Genomic DNA, 20,197 nt, shown 5'->3' on the forward strand with positions numbered 1-20,197 from the left:
ACACAGCATGGTTCACAAAGCCTAAAATATTTACCATCTGACCCTCTACAGAAAAATGTTTTCCAGTGCCTGGTCTATTAGGGAGAGTTTGGGATTCAGGTCAACCTGGCTCAGCCATTTCCTAGCTGGGATGGCCTCTCGGAAACTTGGCTCCTTCATCTGGGTACAGTCCTACCATGTACATGGAAGAATTTTAAAATACAGTTCTAGAAATTTTCCAGCACAGCATATGGCATGAACACAATTCCATAAATATAAATAGTAGCTATTATACTTGTTAAATTCCTATCAAGGACTTTGCTCTGATCCATATAACAAATGGCTTTTGTGGGTTTTCCCAGTCTTCTTTCTTACTCTCTGCCTCTATACATTTTCCTGCAGTCACCCAATAAGCCCACCATTCCCCAGGAGAAAATCCGGCCCTTGACCAGCCTGGACCATCCTCAGAGTCCTTTCTACGACCCAGAGGGTGGGTCTATCACTCAAGTAGCCAGAGTTGTCATCGAGAGAATCGCACGAAAGGTACTGGGTTAGAGCCCGCTCTGGCATCAACCCTTCCCAGTAGGAGTGCCAGGGAGACTGCACACCTTTCTGCTCTAGAATTGTGGAGTCCCTGGCAGAAAGCATCTCAGGATATGGAATTCCCTGGTCTCCCAGGGTTTCTAACATGCACATTATTTTGTAAGATGAAAATTAGCAGGCCAGACACGGTGGCTCACACCTGTAATCCCGACACTTTGGGAGGCCGAAGTGGGCAGATCAGCTAAGGTCAGGAGTTCAAGACCAGTCTGGCCAACATGGTAAAATCCCATCTCTACTAAAAATTAAAAAAATTAGCTGGGTGTGGTGGCAGGGGCCTGTAATCCCAGCTACTCAGGAGGCTGAGGCAGGAGAATCACTTGAACCCAGGAGGCAGAGGTTGCAGTGAGCTGAGATCATGCCATTGCACTCCAGCCTTGGTGACAAGAGTAAAACTGTCTCAGGGAAAAAAAAAAAGAAAATGAGCAAAATGAAATCAGCAGTGAGGCCCAGTGCTCAAATGAACAATTTGATCCAGGCAAATTGGTTTCATTGTGAATTCCATAATTGATTACTAATGTCTGCCATGGGGTAGAACTGGGAACAGTGGTACCCAAGCCATTTACTTATCATCCATGGTTAGCCACTCCTGCTTTCTTGGCATTTCTTTCTCAGGCAGATAGTAAATGTTGGCCCAGAACTTTGCCATGGCTCTGGGTGATATTTTATACAGAATGGGCATTAGATTTTAGTCTCTTTCATCTTCCCCCTACACATTCTCTTCTTTCCCTCATGTGAGCCCTCCAAGTAAAATTCCTTTTGCAGGGGGAACAATGCAATATTGTACCTGACAATGTCGATGATATTGTAGCTGACCTGGCTCCAGAAGAGAAAGATGAAGGTACGTTGTTTTTTGTTGTTGCAGGTGGCAACATAAATTGACGCAACCCTTTGAGAAAGCAATTTGCTAACCTGTTTTAAGAATCATAAAAATATTCATGTCCTTTGACTTGGTAATCCTATCTCTGAGGATTTCTCCTCAGGAAATAATAAAAAACAAGGCCAAGATTAGGCACAAAGCATAAGGGAATTGATGAAGGTATGATGTCAGAATATATACTGAACAGCATCAGGCCTTTAAAATGATCATGTACATTTTATTTGAATGGGCTTTGCAGGAGTCAGACCACTCTCTGCTTCCATTCTCAGTCCAGCTGATGAGGCAGGTGTGGATACATTCACTTTCCCAGCAAGTAAAGAGAGGCCCAGATCCTACAGGCAGGAGGGAGAGACAGAATCATGGTTCAAGCTCAAGTTTTCTTACGGGATCTGGAGCCAGACAACCTGGACTCTCAGTAGCATATGATCTTGGGCGAGAAGCTAATCTTTCTGTTTCCTCAACTATCCAATGGGGATAATAAGGGAACCTGCTTCATAGAGTTGTGAGAATCAAAAGGGATAAAACATGTAAGGTTCTTAGAATGGTGCTGGTACATGGTAAGTATTCAATGAATAGCAGTGCCCTTATTCTTACCATGACACCTGTGTACGGGATCATCGGGGACATGAGCCATGGCATGAAAACAAGCCTTGAGCTTTTCAAAATTGCCTACAATGTACCTGCATGTGTGTGGAAACAATGCCAAGATGAGGAACTGAAAATGAAAAGACGTTCATGTGTTGAAAGGAAGGGATAATAAGAATCGTTCTGCTCCTTCAGATATTTATTAGCAAGATGTTAAATTATAATCTTTAAAGGAAAGTGGATGGCTGCTTCCATCCCAGGAGGATGCAGGCTCAATAAGGCCAGTCTGGCAGCATGGCTTTTCATGTCCCCAAATGAGCTGGTGTTGGGAGAGGGCCAGTGGCGGCTCCCGTAGGCTCCCAGGGAAAATATGTCAAACACTCTTTCCAGATGACACCCCTGAAACCTGCATCTACTCCAACTGGTCCCCATGGTCCGCCTGCAGCTCCTCCACCTGCGACAAAGGCAAGAGGATGCGACAGCGCATGCTGAAGGCGCAGCTGGACCTCAGCGTCCCCTGCCCCGACACCCAGGACTTCCAGCCCTGCATGGGCCCTGGCTGCAGCGACGAAGGTGAGGAGAAAACCAAGACCAGTGAGGTGCTGGTAGGAGCTCAGGAAGGGAGGGTCTGCCCAGCAGTCAGACAGTGTCCCTGGTGAGGGCACAAGGACTCTAACTGTAGATGTCAGTGGGGTCCACTTTGGACAGACTCCTGTCTGCATCGGTGTGTTAAGGGCTCTGAACACAGAACCTCTCTTTTGACATCAAAGGAATTCTTGAGATTGACTGACCACTCCCCTTCTTTTACTGAAGAGCTGACAAACATATCTTATGACAAATACAAACAACACATAGCCTGCTTCTTGGCCTTAACTCCAATCTCTTAAGGAGCCTGTTAACAGGTCAGCTCAGACTGAATCTAGATCCATTGCCCTAATTCTGTCATTCATGGCCCCTCATCTGTGTTCCACCTCAGCGTGAGTCAGGGCACTCTCACTTCTTTGTGTCAGGACCGTCAGGCTGATGGCAGAAATTCCCAGTCTATTTGCAACAGCCCAAAGGTCAAGCTTGAAGTATAATCTTGCAACACCTCTATCATGAGGGCCCAAGCTTCAATATTGCACTAAGCTGATTGCTGTGCAAAGGTCAGCTGTCTGCTTTCCAAGCCATGATCCTTTTCTCTGCCTGATAAATCTACGCTACTCGCCCCCTGATCTTACAGGATGCAATAAGGCAATAGGAAGGGATGTATAGGCTGGATTGGTGTATGGCAGGAAGAAAAATTAAAAAACACTTCCGGCCGGGCGCAGTGGCTCAAGCCTGTAATCCCAGCACTGTGGGAGGCCGAGGCGGGTGGATCACGAGGTCAAGAGATCGAGACCATCCTGGTCAACATGGTGAAACCCCGTCTCTACTAAAAATACAAAAAATTAGCTGGGCATGGTGGCGTGTGCCTGTAATCCCAGCGACTCAGGAGGCTGGGGCAGGAGAATTGCCTGAACCCGGGAGGCGGAGGTTGTGGTGAGCCGAGATCACGCCATTGCACTCCAGCCTGGGTAACAAGAGCAAAAATCCGTCTCAAAAAAATAAAAAATAAAAAAAAAAATAAAAACACACTTCCAAGCTGAGAATAAAGAAAGCAAGCTTAATCCATGCAGGTCATTAATTCCTTGGCTCTCCCTAGAGTAGGGGTCTTAAATACCTGTCTTGGGGCTGTGCTTTCACGGGTGGTTTATTGCTAGCTCGTTTTGCCCACAGAAAGGGGAGTGAACCCTCCCATAGATGAGTCATCCCTACAAATAGGTGGGAGGAAAGCTGGGACTGGCCTGTCAACATCGAAGTCTCTGTTTCTTAGGGCTGGGACTGAAGAGATGTGTAAGCTGAGGTCCTTAACCTCCCGCTCCACAGGGAAGGACTGTTCCTCATACAAATGGATTATAATTTATCTTATATATATCAAATTATATCTTTTATTACGTGTGTGTGTGTACACATTTTTTAAACACCCTCCTTTTTATCCAAGTATCTTTCAAATGTATTTCCATGAGATAAGGAGTAATTCTGAGTGTCCCATGCACCTGGAAAAGAGGTATTTCCTCTTAGAGAACTTTGTCAGTTTAAGGATTTAGACCTCTTAGGCTCGCTGACATCCTCAACTGCCTGACTCCCCTTGATTCCCACTGGCAGCAAGTTCTGGCCGGGTGGGTATCCCGGCCACCACGCGCTGCTGCAGCATGCGCTTGGTGTGTTGCAGACGGCTCCACCTGCACCATGTCCGAGTGGATCACCTGGTCGCCCTGCAGCATCTCCTGTGGCATGGGCATGAGGTCCCGGGAGAGGTACGTGAAGCAGTTCCCGGAGGATGGCTCCGTGTGTACACTGCCCACTGAGGAAACAGAGAAGTGCACGGTCAACGAGGAGTGCTGTGAGTGGGGGGCCCCGGGCGGGTGGGGGTCCCCAGGCAGACGGGCAGGTCGGGGAAGCAGCAGGTGCAACTCCAATGCCACCGGCCTCCCCAGCTCCCAGCAGCTGCCTGATGACCGAGTGGGGCGAGTGGGATGAGTGCAGTGCCACCTGTGGCATGGGCATGAAGAAGCGGCACCGCATGATCAAGATGAGCCCCGCAGATGGCTCCATGTGCAAGGCTGAGACCTCCCAGGCGGAGAAGTGCATGATGCCCGAGTGCCGTGAGTAGGCATGGGGGTGTGCTTGGAGGAGGTGACCAGGGCCAGGCGTGGAGAGCCATGCCACCCCCTATTACCACCATAAATGTCAGAGGCTAAGCAGGAGGAAAGCATGGCCCATGGTCCTTGCTGGGTACTGCTAGGAGCCAGATGACAGCCATAGGTGTGTGGACATCAACCAGACCCAGAGAGAGTAACCTCCACTGGGGGACATTCTGAGCAATACTGGGGTGGCAAACTGGTAACCTTTGGATAGAATTCACCTGCAGCTGGGTTTTATAGGAGTGTCTTTCTTGCAGTGGTGGGGAGGAAGGGTAATACATTTAGGTGGGGCATACACTACCCAGGTCCAGCCCACTCCTGTTGTACATTGGACTTGGCTGATCCCATAAAGCATGACCTCCCTGCTCTGCACAAATGCATATGGGCCTGCCCACACATCAGCACGCAGATGTATACAGGCACACAAGTGCATATTCTAGGGAATTCAGGACCACAGTCTCCAAAAATGCGGCCCTTGGCCCCTCCTTTAGTGCCTGATTCTTGGTGACTGTGGGATGTTTCTGTCTCTAGGAAGATCGTACTTTCCAGTGGGGACTTCTGTAGTCATATTACTACCCTCATGTCATAACCACCAGGGGGCCGGGAAGATGAAAGAGTGACAAGAAGAGCAGTAGGCTGCAGAGCCACTTCCTGCTCCATAGAATTCACTCTTACGTGAACCCACAGGCCAATTCTATATTCCAGGGGCCAAAGCAGGGGACTGGGGGTGGGATATTGTCAGGCCAGGGAGATCAAAGAAAACAAAAGGAGCCTGTTCTCAGTGGCAAACCTGGTTCTTGATCTAGACACCATCCCATGCTTGCTGTCCCCATGGTCTGAATGGAGCGACTGCAGCGTGACCTGCGGGAAGGGCATGCGAACCCGCCAGCGGATGCTCAAGTCTCTGGCGGAACTTGGAGACTGTAATGAGGACCTGGAGCAGGTGGAGAAGTGCATGCTCCCAGAATGCCGTAAGTCTTGGAGCTCCCCGAAGCCCATCACTTCTCTCCTATGTTCCTGAGTCCAGGGAGCCCTGAACCAGGCAGTGCTGATACTGCTAGATCCTAGAATAAAATGGTTTGCTGGGGAGGAGCTTGGGGTTTGGCAGTTAGTGTCTGCAAAATACTACATCAATTTCATTAGTAAAGTGAGAATCCCACTACCATCTACAAAACACCCAAAGTGCAAGTTGCTGTGAAGTCTAAATGGGAGACACATGAAAAACAGTGCAAGGCTCAAAAAACCTTAGTTCTTTCCCTCCCCTCCCCCAACAATTATGGGCTTGCCTGACCCATGGATTTTCTGAGCTTTTGAGTTCTATTCTTCTCCCTGTGACCATTTTATTTCCCCATGACCAGACCCTGGACATTAAATCAATGACTCCAGCAGACTGGTAAGAAAACCAGCAAGAAAACAAGCCAAGTTCTCAAAAGCTCACCCCACCTCACTCCCAGTCCTGTTCTCCTCCAAAATCTCTGCCATCAGCTGTTTGTATTAAATGGGACTAATCTCCAAGCAGAGCGAGCCAGTTTCTTTGGCTGGTCTTCCAAGAGCTGCTCTTTTGGGTGATGAAAGGGCAGGCACACTGGCTGTGGCTCTGGCCCCCTCCAGCACACACTTGCAGTCTTTCATGCTCCCTCCCCTAGTTAGTAACCTTCAGCCGATGATTCAGCACCTCTGTTCCTCAGTTTCCCCATCTGTAAAGTAGCAGGAAACACTTCCTAGGCTGCTCTGAGGATGAAACTGAGTATTTGGTCCAAAGTATGAGCACCAGATGTGGCAAGGATAGGCCTCAATCCCTGCTCCATGCTTCAGCTCCTGGGCTGTTAGGTAACTTGGACCATCCATTAGAGAAAGCCTGGGATTTTCAATAACTAAGACTGGCCTATGGTTCAGGCCAGCTCACCAGAGTTGGAGCCCCATAGCCTTCTGACTGAGAGGGTCTGACTTAAAAGTCTTCATATTCACGGGGTCCATTAAAGTAAGGGAGATGAAAATGAACGTTTATGGAGCACTCATTTAATCCTTACAACCTAATGAGAAAAATACCACGATCCCCATTTTGCAAATAAGAAAGCCACCTGAGTTCCCACAGGGGAGTAAAAAAGAACTGAAACTGTTGAAACTAAAAAAGAACAGTCTAGGTCCAGCCTGACTTTGGCCTTGCAAGGCCAACAGAGCACTTGGAATAATTTACCTCCCTGGAACACATCTTGACAATTAGACTGATGTGTTATTAGTAAGAATTTACTGGATTTCATACTGTGATAAACCATGAAGTACCACTTGCTCCTGACCCTCTTCTCTACTGAATGTCCCATTTATAGCTCCTGTTTTTCACATAGACTCACCACATATAGAACACAGGATGATACCAAAATGAAAAGCTGCCAGGGCATGTGATAACTACCATGTCCTTGGTATTGGTCTACAAGGGTCAGCCACTTTTAGCTTGTTGATATGTTCTCTTCAAAGAGCAGCAGGGAGCTTGTTGGTCTTGCTCTGAAAAATACCATCAGTGAGTTTGGGAGTGTAGGAGGCTGTTCTATACTTGAAGCTGATCTGACAATACTCTAGGAGCTCACGGAGCAGGGCAAGAGGCTCTGAACACATCTTCAAAGTCCTCCAAAGCCTTCTTGAGTCAAAGAGGGATCAAAGAATGGGTGATGACCTGGCACAAATCCTGCCTCTGCTGCTTACCAACCACCGGGGCTGGATGAAGTCAGCCCGCCTCTTGGAGTTTCTTTTTCTGTAAAATGGCATGACATGGCACTTCCTTTGCATTCCTCATAGGCTTGTTGAGATGTTCAAAAAAGAGTGTGACCAGATCTTGTTTCAGACATGAGATACACTGATGCCCATCTGTGTCTTGCCAGCCATTGACTGTGAGCTCACCGAGTGGTCCCAGTGGTCGGAGTGTAACAAGTCATGTGGAAAAGGCCACATGATTCGAACCCGGATCATCCAAATGGAGCCTCAGTTTGGAGGTGCACCTTGCCCAGAGACTGTGCAGCGGAAAAAGTGCCGCATCCGGAAATGCCTTCGAAATCCATCCATCCAGAAGCTACGCTGGAGGGAGGCCCGAGAGAGCCGGCGGGGCGAGCAGCTGAAGGAAGAGTCTGAAGGGGAGCAGTTCCCAGGTATCCCTCCCAAGTGTGGGCCTGGGCTGGTCTCCAGGACAGGGGGGCTCTACACTGGGCCAAATCTTGGATCTGTCAAACAAACAAAAAAAAGACTGGGGGAGAGTCGCATTTTCTGCAGTCTTCAGACCACATTTTGATTCTTCAGATCCAAGTTTTTTCCCAGATGTTGGGCAAGCAAAATTCATAAAGAGGATTGGGGGTCAGAGGGTCCTTTATCAAACAACATTTAGATAACCTAATTACCTGCCAAAAGTAAATTTTCAAGCAAAGAATCTTCAGGAGTTGCACAATTCCTTCCTTTCTGCACATGTATAAAACCAGAAGTGTGTCTAACTGCTCAAAATCAGTTATGACTTAGTAACCCCATCCACTCCTTGCAAAAGGGGAAAATGATACAGATATGTCAAAGGAGTCTTGTTCGTCAGTTAGGGAATGTTCCCGAGAACCTCCCAGAACATGTCATCTTCCATTTTAAGGGTGTGGCTCAGACAAGGCAGCCATGGCCTGAGGCTTTATGATTTTTCTTGCAAGGCTAACCAGAAGTTTAGCAGCAGTGTCATGTCAGCCTTGAGTTTTATTTCCCGAAATAATATTGATCCAAGCGGCCAAATAATTGAGCAATGCACCAAGTGCTCAGGGAGCTGAGAAATGAGCATCTTACACTGACTGGAGTTCAGGGACATGTCAGAACAGGGAAAGTTACAGTGGGTTTTGAAAAACTTGGGAGTTGTTTGCCACATAGAAAAGTACATTCCAGGCTGGGTGTGGTGGCTTAGGCCCGTATTCCCAGTACTTTGGGAGGCCAAGGTGGGCAGATCACCTGAGGTCAGGAGTTCGAGACTAGCCTAGTCAACATGGTGAAACCCCATCTCTACTACAAATACAAAATTAGTCAGGCGTGGTGGTGCGTGCCTGTAATCCCAGCTACTCGGGAGGCTGAGGCAGGAGAATCGCTTAAACCCAGGAGGCAGAGGTTGCAGTGAGCCAAGAGTGCACCATTGCACTCCAGCCTCGGCAACCAGGTAGAAACTCATCTCAAAAAAAAAAAAAGGTACATTCCAGGCGGCAGGAATAGTCATTGCAAAGATAGATGGTCTCTCCAGTAGCCTAGCCAAGCTTGCTTACATGTTGGTGGAAAGGTTCCTAGCAGCTTTTATTAGGCCCATTCTTGCTCATGTCCCATTGGCCATAGCAAGTCGAGTTATCAAGCCCATATTCAAGAGGTGGAGAAACAGAGTCAACCTTTCGATGAGAAGACCCATGAAGCATTTGTGGCCATTTTTTGCAATCAATCACATATGACCTAACTGTTCCAAGTAAGGACTCTAACGAAATCATTACATACTTGAGCCGAGGAGGAGCCCAGACAACCACATTTCACAGTTCTACTAGAGTTCAGCATCCCTGTTCTGTCCCCAGTTTCTGCTGGCCTAACCAAGCATTCTCATGCTTTCAGGTTGTAGGATGCGCCCATGGACAGCCTGGTCAGAATGCACCAAACTGTGCGGAGGTGGGATTCAGGAACGCTACATGACTGTAAAGAAGAGATTCAAAAGCTCCCAGTTTACCAGCTGCAAAGACAAAAAGGAGATCAGAGCATGCAATGTTCACCCTTGTTAGCAAGGGTACAAGTTCCCCAGGGCTGCATTCTAGATTCCACAGTCACCAATGGCTGGATTGTTTATTTGCTTGTTTAAGACAATTTAAATTGTGTACACTAGTTTTCATTTTTGCAGTGTGGTTCGCCCAGTAGTCTTGTGGATGCCAGGGACATCCTTTCTGAATACTTCTTGATGGGTACAGGCTGAGTGGAGCACCCTCATCTCCAGCCAGCCCTCTTCCTGCACAGAAGTGAGTAGTGTCAGCCACCTTGTACTAAACTGAAACATGTCCATGTCCTTCTGGAGCTTCCACCTGGCCAGGCAGAACAGAGACCTTGACCTCCTCCACATGGAGAGGCAACCATGTCTGGAAGTGACTCTATGCCTGAGTCCCAGGGTGCAGCTGGTAGGAAACATTCTCAATCAGATGAAGGGAGCATATTCCCTTCATTCTCATCTTTGGCCTGTTCACTGAAAACGCTGTTTGCCCATGTCTTCTTAGTGGAACTTTAGGTCTCTTTTCAAGTCTCCTCAATCAACAGTAGTTCCTGAGGAAAACAGAGCTGGTAGACTTGAAAAGGAGCATTCATGTTGGGTGGCTTTTGTTCTTTCATTGAGAAATTCGGAATACATTTATCTCACCCCTGATATTGGCTCCCGATGCCCCTCGGAAACAACAAAAAAAAAATATCGCTGCTTTATTTAAATGTAAGGTAACAAGTTTTTATACCTGAGATAAAGGATAAGTAAATTTAGAGTGTATTTTTCCCTTGCTTTTGGGGGTTGGGGGGAGTATGCACAATTCTTCTAGGAAGCCAGCCTTCTTTACTTTTTGGTACTAAACACTGATTGGAACCAAGACCAAGGCAGCAAAATTGGTCTCTTTAGCAGGCCCATACCTGAATTTTAAAATCTTCCTACACACATCTAGACTTTCAAGTTTGCAAATCAGTTTTTAGTAAGGAAACATTTTTGTTATACTAACATTTTGCTAAGTCTGCCCAAAGCCTCCCAAATCATTCCTTCAACAAAAGTTATCTCTGTACTTCTTTAGTTATTTTAGTCATAAAATTTTATATGTAGAGAGAAAAAGTTATCAAGACAGAAAGTAAATCTAAGAGAAAGGAATATTATTATGGGATTAAGCTGAGCAAGCAATTCTAGCGGAAAGCCAAACCTGTGTTAGTGCTCCACACCACCGTGGCAGTCCTCCCAGACATGCACAGGAATGGCCACGGGTTTACACTGCCTTCCCAGCAATTATAGGCACACCAGATTCAGGGAACCTGACCACCTAGGGATAGTATAAAAGGACATTTTTTTAGTTGGGTCCATCAGCAGTTTTTGTTCCTGCATTTATTGTTGAAAACTGTTTCTTTTATAGGCCTTCTTACTGCTTAATCCAAATGTGTGCCATTGGTGAGACACATATAATGCTCTGAATACACTAAGAATTTGTATTAAACACATCAGGATATTTCCAAATACAACATACTATAACCCTGAATATGTATTTTAACACAAGAAAGACTGTTCAGTAAAAACTCACTGGGTCTTTTATGTTTTTAAGCTAAGTAAGTGTACTGAAGGTTAAGTCTTTTTTATATTGTCCTCCACTTCCATCATTTTCAGTAAAAGACATGGCTTTTCCTCCCTTGTTCTTGGAGGGACCGTTATTACATCATCTCTGAACTACCACCTTTGTCTCCAACATTTTTTAAATCCTTAAATGAATTGCTTTCTTCCAAAAAAAAAGGAGCACAAGATAAAGAAACATGAGATTTAATTTCCTACTTGAGGAAAAAAAAAAAAAAAAAAAAAAACTCCTCTTCATATAGAACTGCCCACTTTTGCAACATTGTTCTAAGCTATCTAGAAAACTCTCAACCCATGATAAAGTTCCTAAGACAGTGATTCCTAATCCAAGGACAAGCCACCCTAACGTCTCATGTTATTTGGTCACAGTTGGGTACATTTAAAATCCTGATTCTAGAGACTTACTTAAAACCAGGTTAATGACTAAGAATGGATAACACGACTCTTGTTGCATTGTTATTTTTTGTTTGTAATGGGGAATTTATAAGGAACATCAAGTCTCTTTCTTACCAAAGTCTTGTTAGGTGGTTTATAGTTTTTCTGGCTAACAAATCATTTTGGAAATAAAGACTTTTTACTGCAAAAATGAAATTTGTTTGGACTTCCACTTGAGATAGTAAAGAGTATATTAGACACCCAGTAAAAACTGCCATAGAAAGAAGTTATAATTGTTTGTTGTGTATATTTTTTTTCAATGCCAAACCAGTTGTAATCCAATTTACATCCATATTTTAGGTTCAACAGCAAGAAGTTCAGAGAGAGATTTCCCAACCAGACATTGGGTCACTCACTGGTCACCTTGTCAGTGCATGTTATTTGAAGGGAATCTGCTGTAGCAAATGAGAATAAATCTGGGCTTCTATAGATCCAGAACTGAAAAAAATTAAAAAATTGTGCTGTTTTTAATTTGAACTTTGCATATTAAACATATTTTAGGCATACTCAGTCTATGTACTCACTGCAGGAAATTAAAGGTATATTATACATTCTCATGACTATAGCTCTCCAGAAACAGTCCAGGTCAAGTACACGGCTAAAATGTGCTAGGGCTTGAGTCCGTTCCCACCAAAACTCATGTCTTAAATTTGATCCCCAATGTGGCCACATTGGGAGGTGGCCTAGTAAGAAGTGTTTGGGTCATGCAGGCATATCCATCATGAATGGCTTGGTACCATTGTACTGAAAGAGTTCTAGCGCTCTCTAGACTGAATTAGTTCTCACAGAATTGCTCCCAAGGGAGTAGGCTATTATGAAGCCAGGATGCCCCCTCGCTTTGACTCTTTGAACACCTCCATGTCTTCTTTCACCTTCCCCGTTATGTTATGACACAAAATGCAAAGCCCTCAGCAGAAACGGAGAGACGCTGGCAGCATGCTTCCTGTACTTCCTAGCCTGAAGAACCATGAGCTAAATAAACCTTTTTACTTTATAAATTACCCAGTCTAAGGTATTATTATAGCAACATTAAAAGGACCTAAGATGAATGTCAATACACACAAATTCTCAAAGTCAAATTATTGCTGTGACTTATTTCTATTTAGCCTACATTTCAGACAACGGTTAAATTTTTTTTTTTTCTGAGACAGAGTTTTGCTCTTGCTGCACAGGCTATAGTGCTGTGGTGCAGTCTAGGCTCACTGCAACCTCCGCCTCCCAGGTTCAAGCGATTCTCCTGCCTTAGTCTCCCAAGTAGCTGGGATTACAGGCATGCGCCACCATGCCTGGCTATTTTTTTTTTTATTTTATTTTTAGTAGAGATGGGGTTTCTCCATGTTGGTCAGACTGGTTTTGAACTCCCAACCTCAAGTGATCTGCCCCCCTTGGCCTCCCAAAGTGCTGGGATTAAAAAAATAATTTTTTTTTTAAAATTTGTCCTGCCACCGCGCCCGGTCAAAAAAATAAAATTTGTTTTAAATATCAGAAAATCTAGCCTAAGCAATATGGCAAAACCTTGTCTATACAAAAAATACAAACATTGTTCAGGCATGCTGGCTCATGCCTGTAATCCCAGCAGGCTTTGGGAGGCCAAGGCAGGCAGATCATCAGAGGTTAGCAGTTTGAGACCAGCCAGGCCAACATGGTAAAATCCCATCTCTGCTAAAAATACAAAAATTAGCTGGGCATGGTGGTGCATGCCTGTAGTCCCAGCAACTCAGGAGGCTGAGGCAGAAGAATAGCTTGAACCAGGGAGGCAGAGGTTGCAGTGAGCTGAGATCACACAACTGCGCTCCAGCCTGGGCAACAGAGCAAGACTCCATCTCAAAAAAATAAATAAATAAAAAATAGCCAGGCATGATGGTGCATGCCTATAGTCCCAGTTACACTGGAAGCTGAGGTGAGAGAATCACCTGAGACCAGGAGGTAGTCTTTGGTGGGCTGTGTTCATATCACTGCACTCCAGCCTGAATGACATAGCGAGACCCTGTCTCCAAAAAAAAAAAAAAATCAAAGCTCAAAGAACTGTAGAAAGGCCTCTCATCGGTTTATAACGGAATCTGACCATTAAAAGCACCCAGCTTTCTAAGTTCAGCTACCTAAGGAGCTAAATATTTATACCCTAACGATATAGAAACTGTTGTTCAAAATAAAAAAGACTAAACATTAATGTTTAATCCCTGATTATAACATAGACTCAAGGAAGACACAGTCATTTCCTCTATTATGTGGAGCTATCAATTTTAATAAAATGATTCATTTTGTTCTTCATACTGCCCAATGTAAGGAGAATGAATAAAAATAAACCTCTTTTGAAAATGAGATGCAATAACAAATTCTAAATAGCAGCTGAATGCTAATTGGCATGAAGCTAATTCTTCAATTTACATCCTTTGAAATCTGAAAGCAAAAGATCTACACTAAATATCAAATTTAAATAATGACATCCTGCTTTAGAAACCCTGTTGGTTCCAAATGCTTCACACACTCTGTAGGGTAGAGAGACAGAGGTTGTGTCATGGTTCAGCACCGGAAACCTAGGTTCAAACCACTGCTGCACCCGAGTAGCTGTGAGGGCTGGGGCCAATTATCTTACCTTTTCTGGCCTTAGGCTTTGACACAAGCTCTTCCATCCAGCTGACGTCTCTACTCCACTTCCACAATGTGGACAATTCTTAAGAGTGGGTCCTAATGGTATCCTGTTGTAGGACTCATTGAAGGCCAACTGCACTCCACCCAATCCTCACTTCATAAATGAGTAAATACACGAACTGTGAGAAGCCGGTTTGCATTTCTGTCACTTATAACCGAAAATGTCATGACAAAATATGCATGCATAATTTTACAGTTATCACCAGAACAAAATGAAATGTCTTCACTTAACATTTATAATATTCATAATGTCTTAACATAAGATAGCATTCATTAACATTTTCTCATACTGCTCTAAATACTCCTAGTCTTTAGAACTGACGGGTAATAGTTCTCATATTTTAAGCAGCTACATGTTTAAACAATTTTTCTTTACCTCAATGTAAGTAAAAGGATGAAAACATCTTACTCAAGTCTACTGACTCCTTTACAACACCTGGAGTTGGTATAAGTATAGTCCCTCTTTTTCTAGTGTTGGAATGTGTTACTCAGTGGTCCTAACCTGGAATCACTAACCTATATGGAAGTCATGAGAGCCACCTGTAAAAAACACTTGCTCCCTTCCCCACTATACTAGTGCTGCCCAAACCAAGACCTGCAGCCTGATAACATCCACAAATGAGATAAGAAACTGAAAGCAAGTGTTCAGAAACTTGTAATTTGACACTGCCATAATATACAGGAGAATGATTATTTTCCAAATAATTCATTTTTTATAACATTAGCAAAGTATCAGCCCACAGCACTGGAGACTAACAATCTTTTAACCTGGCCCTCCAATGCAGATAGTCTTGAGAAGCTGCACTGCACCATTCTCCCCGATAAGAAAGGCATGTACTAGCCTGCAAACTAGGTTTCTAAATCTCTCAAACACTGAAGGACCAGATGTTAATACCTACCTAGTTCCAGATCTGCATACCTCTGTATCTGTGATTAAGTAACTTGGAGTGGCTTTTCTTATTCCTCTAACCTCCTACCCCATAAAACAAGATAACTTCCCCATCTTGCCCTGCTTTTGCCACAGTTTCTCAAAATAGCCCACACTATTTTCTCCACATCCGCAGCCTCAGATCACACCTCAACTCACTATCATCTGGTTTCCACAACTAGAAAACTGAAATAAATCTAAGGAAGTAATCAGCAACCCACACATGACCAGTGCTGCTTCTCACTCCCCCATCCTCTCCACAGCAGTCAATGCTTTCCACCACCTCCTCAGCTTTCTTCACAGAACAGCCTCGTGGTTCTCTCTGGTTTCTGGCTACTTCTCTTGGCTTTTTGCTGCCTCTTAATCTTCTATCTCCCACGTTCGTTTTCCCTGAAGTTTTATAACTTGGATCCTCTCTCAAACACAGTCTTCCTGGAAGATATTACCTATTATTTTCTCCATCACTAAGCTCAAAAGACACAAATTCCAAATCTATATTCCCAGTCCTAGCCTCCTCTTTTGACCTCCAGTTCCCATTTCCAAATGCCTCTGGACTAACCCTGTATGTGACTGTCACATTTATTTCTACCTCCTCTTTTGACCTCCAGTTCCCATTTCCAAATGCCTCTGGACTAACTCTGTATGTGACTGTCACATTATTTCTATCACTAGAGAGTTGTCTACACTCACTTTAATTACTAGTACCACCTTCTTCCTGGTCACCCATACAGTATTTTGGAGACTCAAAACATCGCTTGGATATCCCTCCAGTATGGTCTCCTCCCAATGTCACTGCAGTTCAGGCCTTCATCATCTCTCTCTATTAAATCATCCATTTGTCACATGATTTTTCAGCACATGCGAGGCAATATAAACACAAGAGACATGATTCTGCCTTCACTTAGTTTATAATACGAAGAGGACAGATTCCATGATTCCAACCACCTCTATCTGACTGCCAAATCTGCACTTCTCTGCCATTATGCAACCACTAGATTAGATCCAGGCACCTCCTGTTCAGAATCTTTGGCAGTTTCCCATTATATGCAGAAGGGCCAGCCTATTTAAAGCCCTCCACAACCTGATCCCAGTCTGCTTTATCGTATTTTTTTTCCATTCCATGTAGAATCTTTTTAGGCCAAGGTTCTAGTCCAGAATACACCCTGCATTCTGCCAGCTCTGGGCCTTTCCCATCTTTCCACCGCCTCACTCTTCTCTCCTCTCCATCTCAAATCCTACCAATCCACCAAGCTCAAGCTTAAACACCAATTCTAATTAAGAAGCTCTCTCAGATTTTCCAGGAGGAATATATGCTACAATTCCTTCTGCTGGACTTGACAAAACTTTTTTAATGCTTTTCCTACTCTGCCCTGAAAGTGGGTCCCAGCATTTGTTTTTATCACTCTAAAACTTTCTGCACTAGACTCTGAGCAATTTGAAAGAAGAAAACTCTCCATATTTATCCATTTTCCCAGAATGCCTATTACTGCTATGCACACACACACACACACACAAAACCTGTATGCTCAGTCAAGTTTTTTTGTTTTTGTTTTTTGATACAGAGTCTTATTCTGTCACCCAGGCTGGAGTGCAATGGTGCAATCTCAGCTCACTGCAACCTCCGCCAACTGAATTCAAGCAATTCTCTTGCCTCAGCTTCCTGAGTAGTTGGGATTATAGGTGTGTGCCACCACACCCAGCCAATTTTTGTATTTTTAGTAGAGACAGAATTTCACCATGTTGGCCAGGATGGTCTTGAACTCCTGACACCTTGTGATCCACCCACCTTAGCCTGCCAAAGTGTTGGGACTACAGGCATGAGCCACCGTGCCCAGCCAAGTACTTTTAATTAAAACACATTTTGCTAAAACTTACTTTGCAATTTTAGAAGCAGTCACTGGTTAAATTAGATACCCTTAAGTGATGTGTTTCAGAAAGACTATTTGGTTATCATCTCCTTCTATTTACCTGCCAGTTAGTTATCTGGTTTCTTGTTTTTAAGAGTCTTGGCCAGGTGTGGTGGGTCACCCCTATAAGCCCGGCACTTTGGGAGGCCAAGGTGGGTGGATCACCTGAGGTCAGGAGTTTGAGACAAGCCTGGCCAAAATGACAAAACTCCATCACTACTAAAAATACATAAATTAGCCATGGTGGCACATGCTTGTAATCCCAGGTACTTAGGAGGCTGAGGCAGGAGAATCACTTGAACCCAGGAGGCGGAAGAGCCAAGATCATGCCACTGCACTCCAGTCCGGGCAACAGAGCAAAACTTTAAAAAAAAAAAAAAAAAGGATGAGGTCTATGTTGCACAGGCTGATCACAGGATCATAGCTCTACTGCTGTCTCAAACTTCCTGGGCTAAAATGGTCCTCCCACCTCAGTCTCCAGAGTGACTGAGACTACAGTCACATGCCACCATGCCCAGCTAATTTTTATTTTTACTTTTTTATAGAAATGGGATCTGGTTATGTTGCCTAGGCTGGTCTCAAAGTCTTGGCCTCAAGCAATCCACCTGCCTTGTCCTCTCAAAGTAAAGTGCTGGGATTACAGGCGTGAGACACCATGCTTGGCCCCTACTTACTTGTTAAATGAATTCATTACGTATAGCATATAGCTATGGGAAAAGAAATAACATGAATTAAAACAAGTGATGATAAACAGAAGAGGAGCGAGCTAGACTTTAAGTATATACAACCTTGTTACATCAAATGTTAAAAGCAAATGATAAAATAGTCAATAAGGGTATAATGTATGTCAACAAGGGCAAATGTCCAACTCCGAGATACGGTAAACCTCTAAACAAACAATATAGAAAGAAAATACCTAGAACAGAAATTCATGACCATCCATTCAGCATTCACGAAACGCTGTCTGAAAGAACTTCCACATAAAAGAGGATTAAGAGATTCTAAAGATGGGAATGTAACCTCAAATGGTATATGTGCTATAAAGCAGGGTTGGCAAGCCATAGCCTGTGGATCAAATTCATCCTACCATCTGTTTTTGAACAGAATGGTTTTCACAATTGCAAAGGAGAGTCATATTTCATGACATATGACAATGATATGAAACACAAACATCAGTATACACTAAGTTTTATTGGAACACAGCCACATTCATTCATTTATACATTGCTTATGGCTGCTTCAGTGCTATAATGGCAAGGTGGAGTAGTTGGGACAGAGATACAGCCTGTAAAGCCCAAGATGATACTTAACGATATGGCCCTTTATGAAAAAAGTTGCCAACACCCAACTGTAGAGAAAAAATGGCCACACAGATAAGGACTATTCATTCCAGGCGACTGGCCACTCTTTGTAAGAAACATTTCAAGTCAGAGATTTAAAAATTTATAAGGCACCTCTGATTGTACAGTAAACATCAAATTGGAAAGACTTCAAGTTCCAATGACAATGGAGTAACAGGAATCAGAGTTACCCTCCCTAGACAATTTAAAAACTGGACTAGGCCAGGCACGGTGGCTCACACCTGCAATCTCAGCACTTTGTGGGGCCAAGGTGGGCGGATCACAAGGTCAGGAATTTGAAATCAGCCTGCCCAACATGGTGAAACCCCGTCTCTAAGAATACAAAAATTCGCTAGGCATGGTGATGCGAGCCTGTAATCCCAGCTACTCAGGAGGCTGAGGCAGGAAAACTGCTTGAACCTGGGAGGCAGAGGTTGCAGTAAGCCAAGATCACACCACTGTACTCCAGCCTGGGCAACAGAGCAAGACTTTGTCTCAGGGAAAATAAATAAACAAAAAAATTGGACTAAATACATTAAACAATCATTTTCAGACATTGTATACCAGGCAATAAAGGACTACAATCCTGATGGAAGGGAAAGAAGTAAGGTAAGCCTTAACCCTGCCATGTCCATCTGCCTGGAGACACTCCAGACTATAGAGGGGATGGGGATTCCACATAAGACACAAATGTTTCTCTGAGCTGAAAGGAGACATTAAGGATCTGCAAGTTTGAATCAACTAGAAGGCAAAGGAATTACTTGTGGTGAGAAGACAGCTACACATAAAAAAAGCTCCAAAGACATGCATAGAATCTGAGTCTTTGCTGAATATTAAGATACACATGTCTAGGATGAAAACTCTAGGAGGTTGGGCAAAGAATGACCCATGAGCTGTGAATAGAATGGTTCCCTAGAGATCACACGGGGCTGGGAATTCTTTGCATTCCCAAAAGCCAAATTGATAATTTAAGCCATTCAGAACACAGACCCCAAAAGGGTCATACTTTAGTACTGGAGCTAACCTACCCTGGGAAAAAGGTTACTTGAGACTGCATTAGTTTTAAAAGAAGTCTTGAAAGGATCAAACTGAACTACAGTCAATAAATTAACTGTCAGGACGAAACCCAACAAAGAAGACAACAAAATCTAGACACCCAACAACATAAAATACACAATGTCCTTCATCCAACCAAAAACTTCCTTGACATGTGAAAAAACAAAAAAATGCAACCTGTAACTACAGAAAACTCAGTCAATAGAAACAAATCCAAAAATTATTCAAGCAAAAACATTAAAACAGCCATGTTCAAATATTCAAAGCAGCCTTTCTAAATCACGGTTCTGTGAGAGAACTGAGCCCCAGTTATCTGAGTATTTTCTCCAACCTCCCAAAAATGGCACATGGCTGTACCATTCTAGATGCTAAGGTACAATGCAAATTTTCTAGATGCAAACTGAGCCCAAATGCTGTATATGTTGTGTGTTAATTCAGGGCTCAATGTTTTGCAAAACCAGTTGAGAGGGGCTAGTTAAGAGGAATACATGAACACAATGAGGAGAGAAGCATAATATATATTTTTTAAAAAATCCAAATATCATTTCCAGGGGATAAAAACCCCACAAAATCCAAAATGAAAATTCACTGGATAAGATTCAAACAACAGATTAAACAGCAGCAGAAGAAATGGTTCTGGGGATAGGGTACAGTGGCTCATGCCTATAATCTAAACACTTTGAGAGGCTGGGGAAGGCAGATAGCTTGAGTTCAGGAGTTTGAGACCAGCTTAAGCAACATGGCAAGACCTCATCCCTACAGAAAGTAC

General features: G+C 43.9%; 1 protein-coding gene and 1 long non-coding RNA gene across 4 annotated transcripts in view; one reads left to right on the top strand and one right to left on the bottom strand.

Moving 5' to 3' along the window:
* The window catches only part of SPON1 (spondin 1), a 293,127-nt gene extending 281,135 nt beyond the window's left edge, over positions 1 to 11,992 (top strand). Inside the window, exons 9-16 of one of the 3 annotated variants that reach the window (XM_017525789.2) lie at positions 382 to 522; positions 1,345 to 1,420; positions 2,435 to 2,617; positions 4,299 to 4,469; positions 4,564 to 4,731; positions 5,577 to 5,741; positions 7,647 to 7,910; positions 9,370 to 11,771. In XM_017525789.2, the coding sequence (XP_017381278.1) occupies positions 382 to 522; positions 1,345 to 1,420; positions 2,435 to 2,617; positions 4,299 to 4,469; positions 4,564 to 4,731; positions 5,577 to 5,741; positions 7,647 to 7,910; positions 9,370 to 9,533 (1,332 nt within the window). In that variant the 3' untranslated portion in view covers positions 9,534 to 11,771. Of the gene's footprint in view, positions 1 to 381; positions 523 to 1,344; positions 1,421 to 2,434; positions 2,618 to 4,298; positions 4,470 to 4,563; positions 4,732 to 5,576; positions 5,742 to 7,646; positions 7,911 to 9,369 lie in introns of all 3 variants that reach the window. The other 2 variants (XM_017525788.2, XM_037737501.1) reach the window with 2 other exon arrangements.
* Positions 9,641 to 13,832, bottom strand: LOC119470747. Its single transcript, XR_005199709.1, has 2 exons — positions 13,334 to 13,832; positions 9,641 to 12,754 (listed from the first exon to the last, which is right to left on the bottom strand). It is a non-coding gene; the product is annotated as an uncharacterized LOC119470747 (long non-coding RNA).
* Between the last annotated feature and the right edge of the window lie 6,365 nt (positions 13,833 to 20,197).

The sequence above is a fragment of the Cebus imitator genome, unplaced genomic scaffold (genome assembly GCF_001604975.1).
Source record: "Cebus imitator isolate Cc_AM_T3 unplaced genomic scaffold, Cebus_imitator-1.0 Scaffold39, whole genome shotgun sequence".
NCBI classification, from domain to species: Eukaryota; Metazoa; Chordata; class Mammalia; order Primates; family Cebidae; genus Cebus; species Cebus imitator.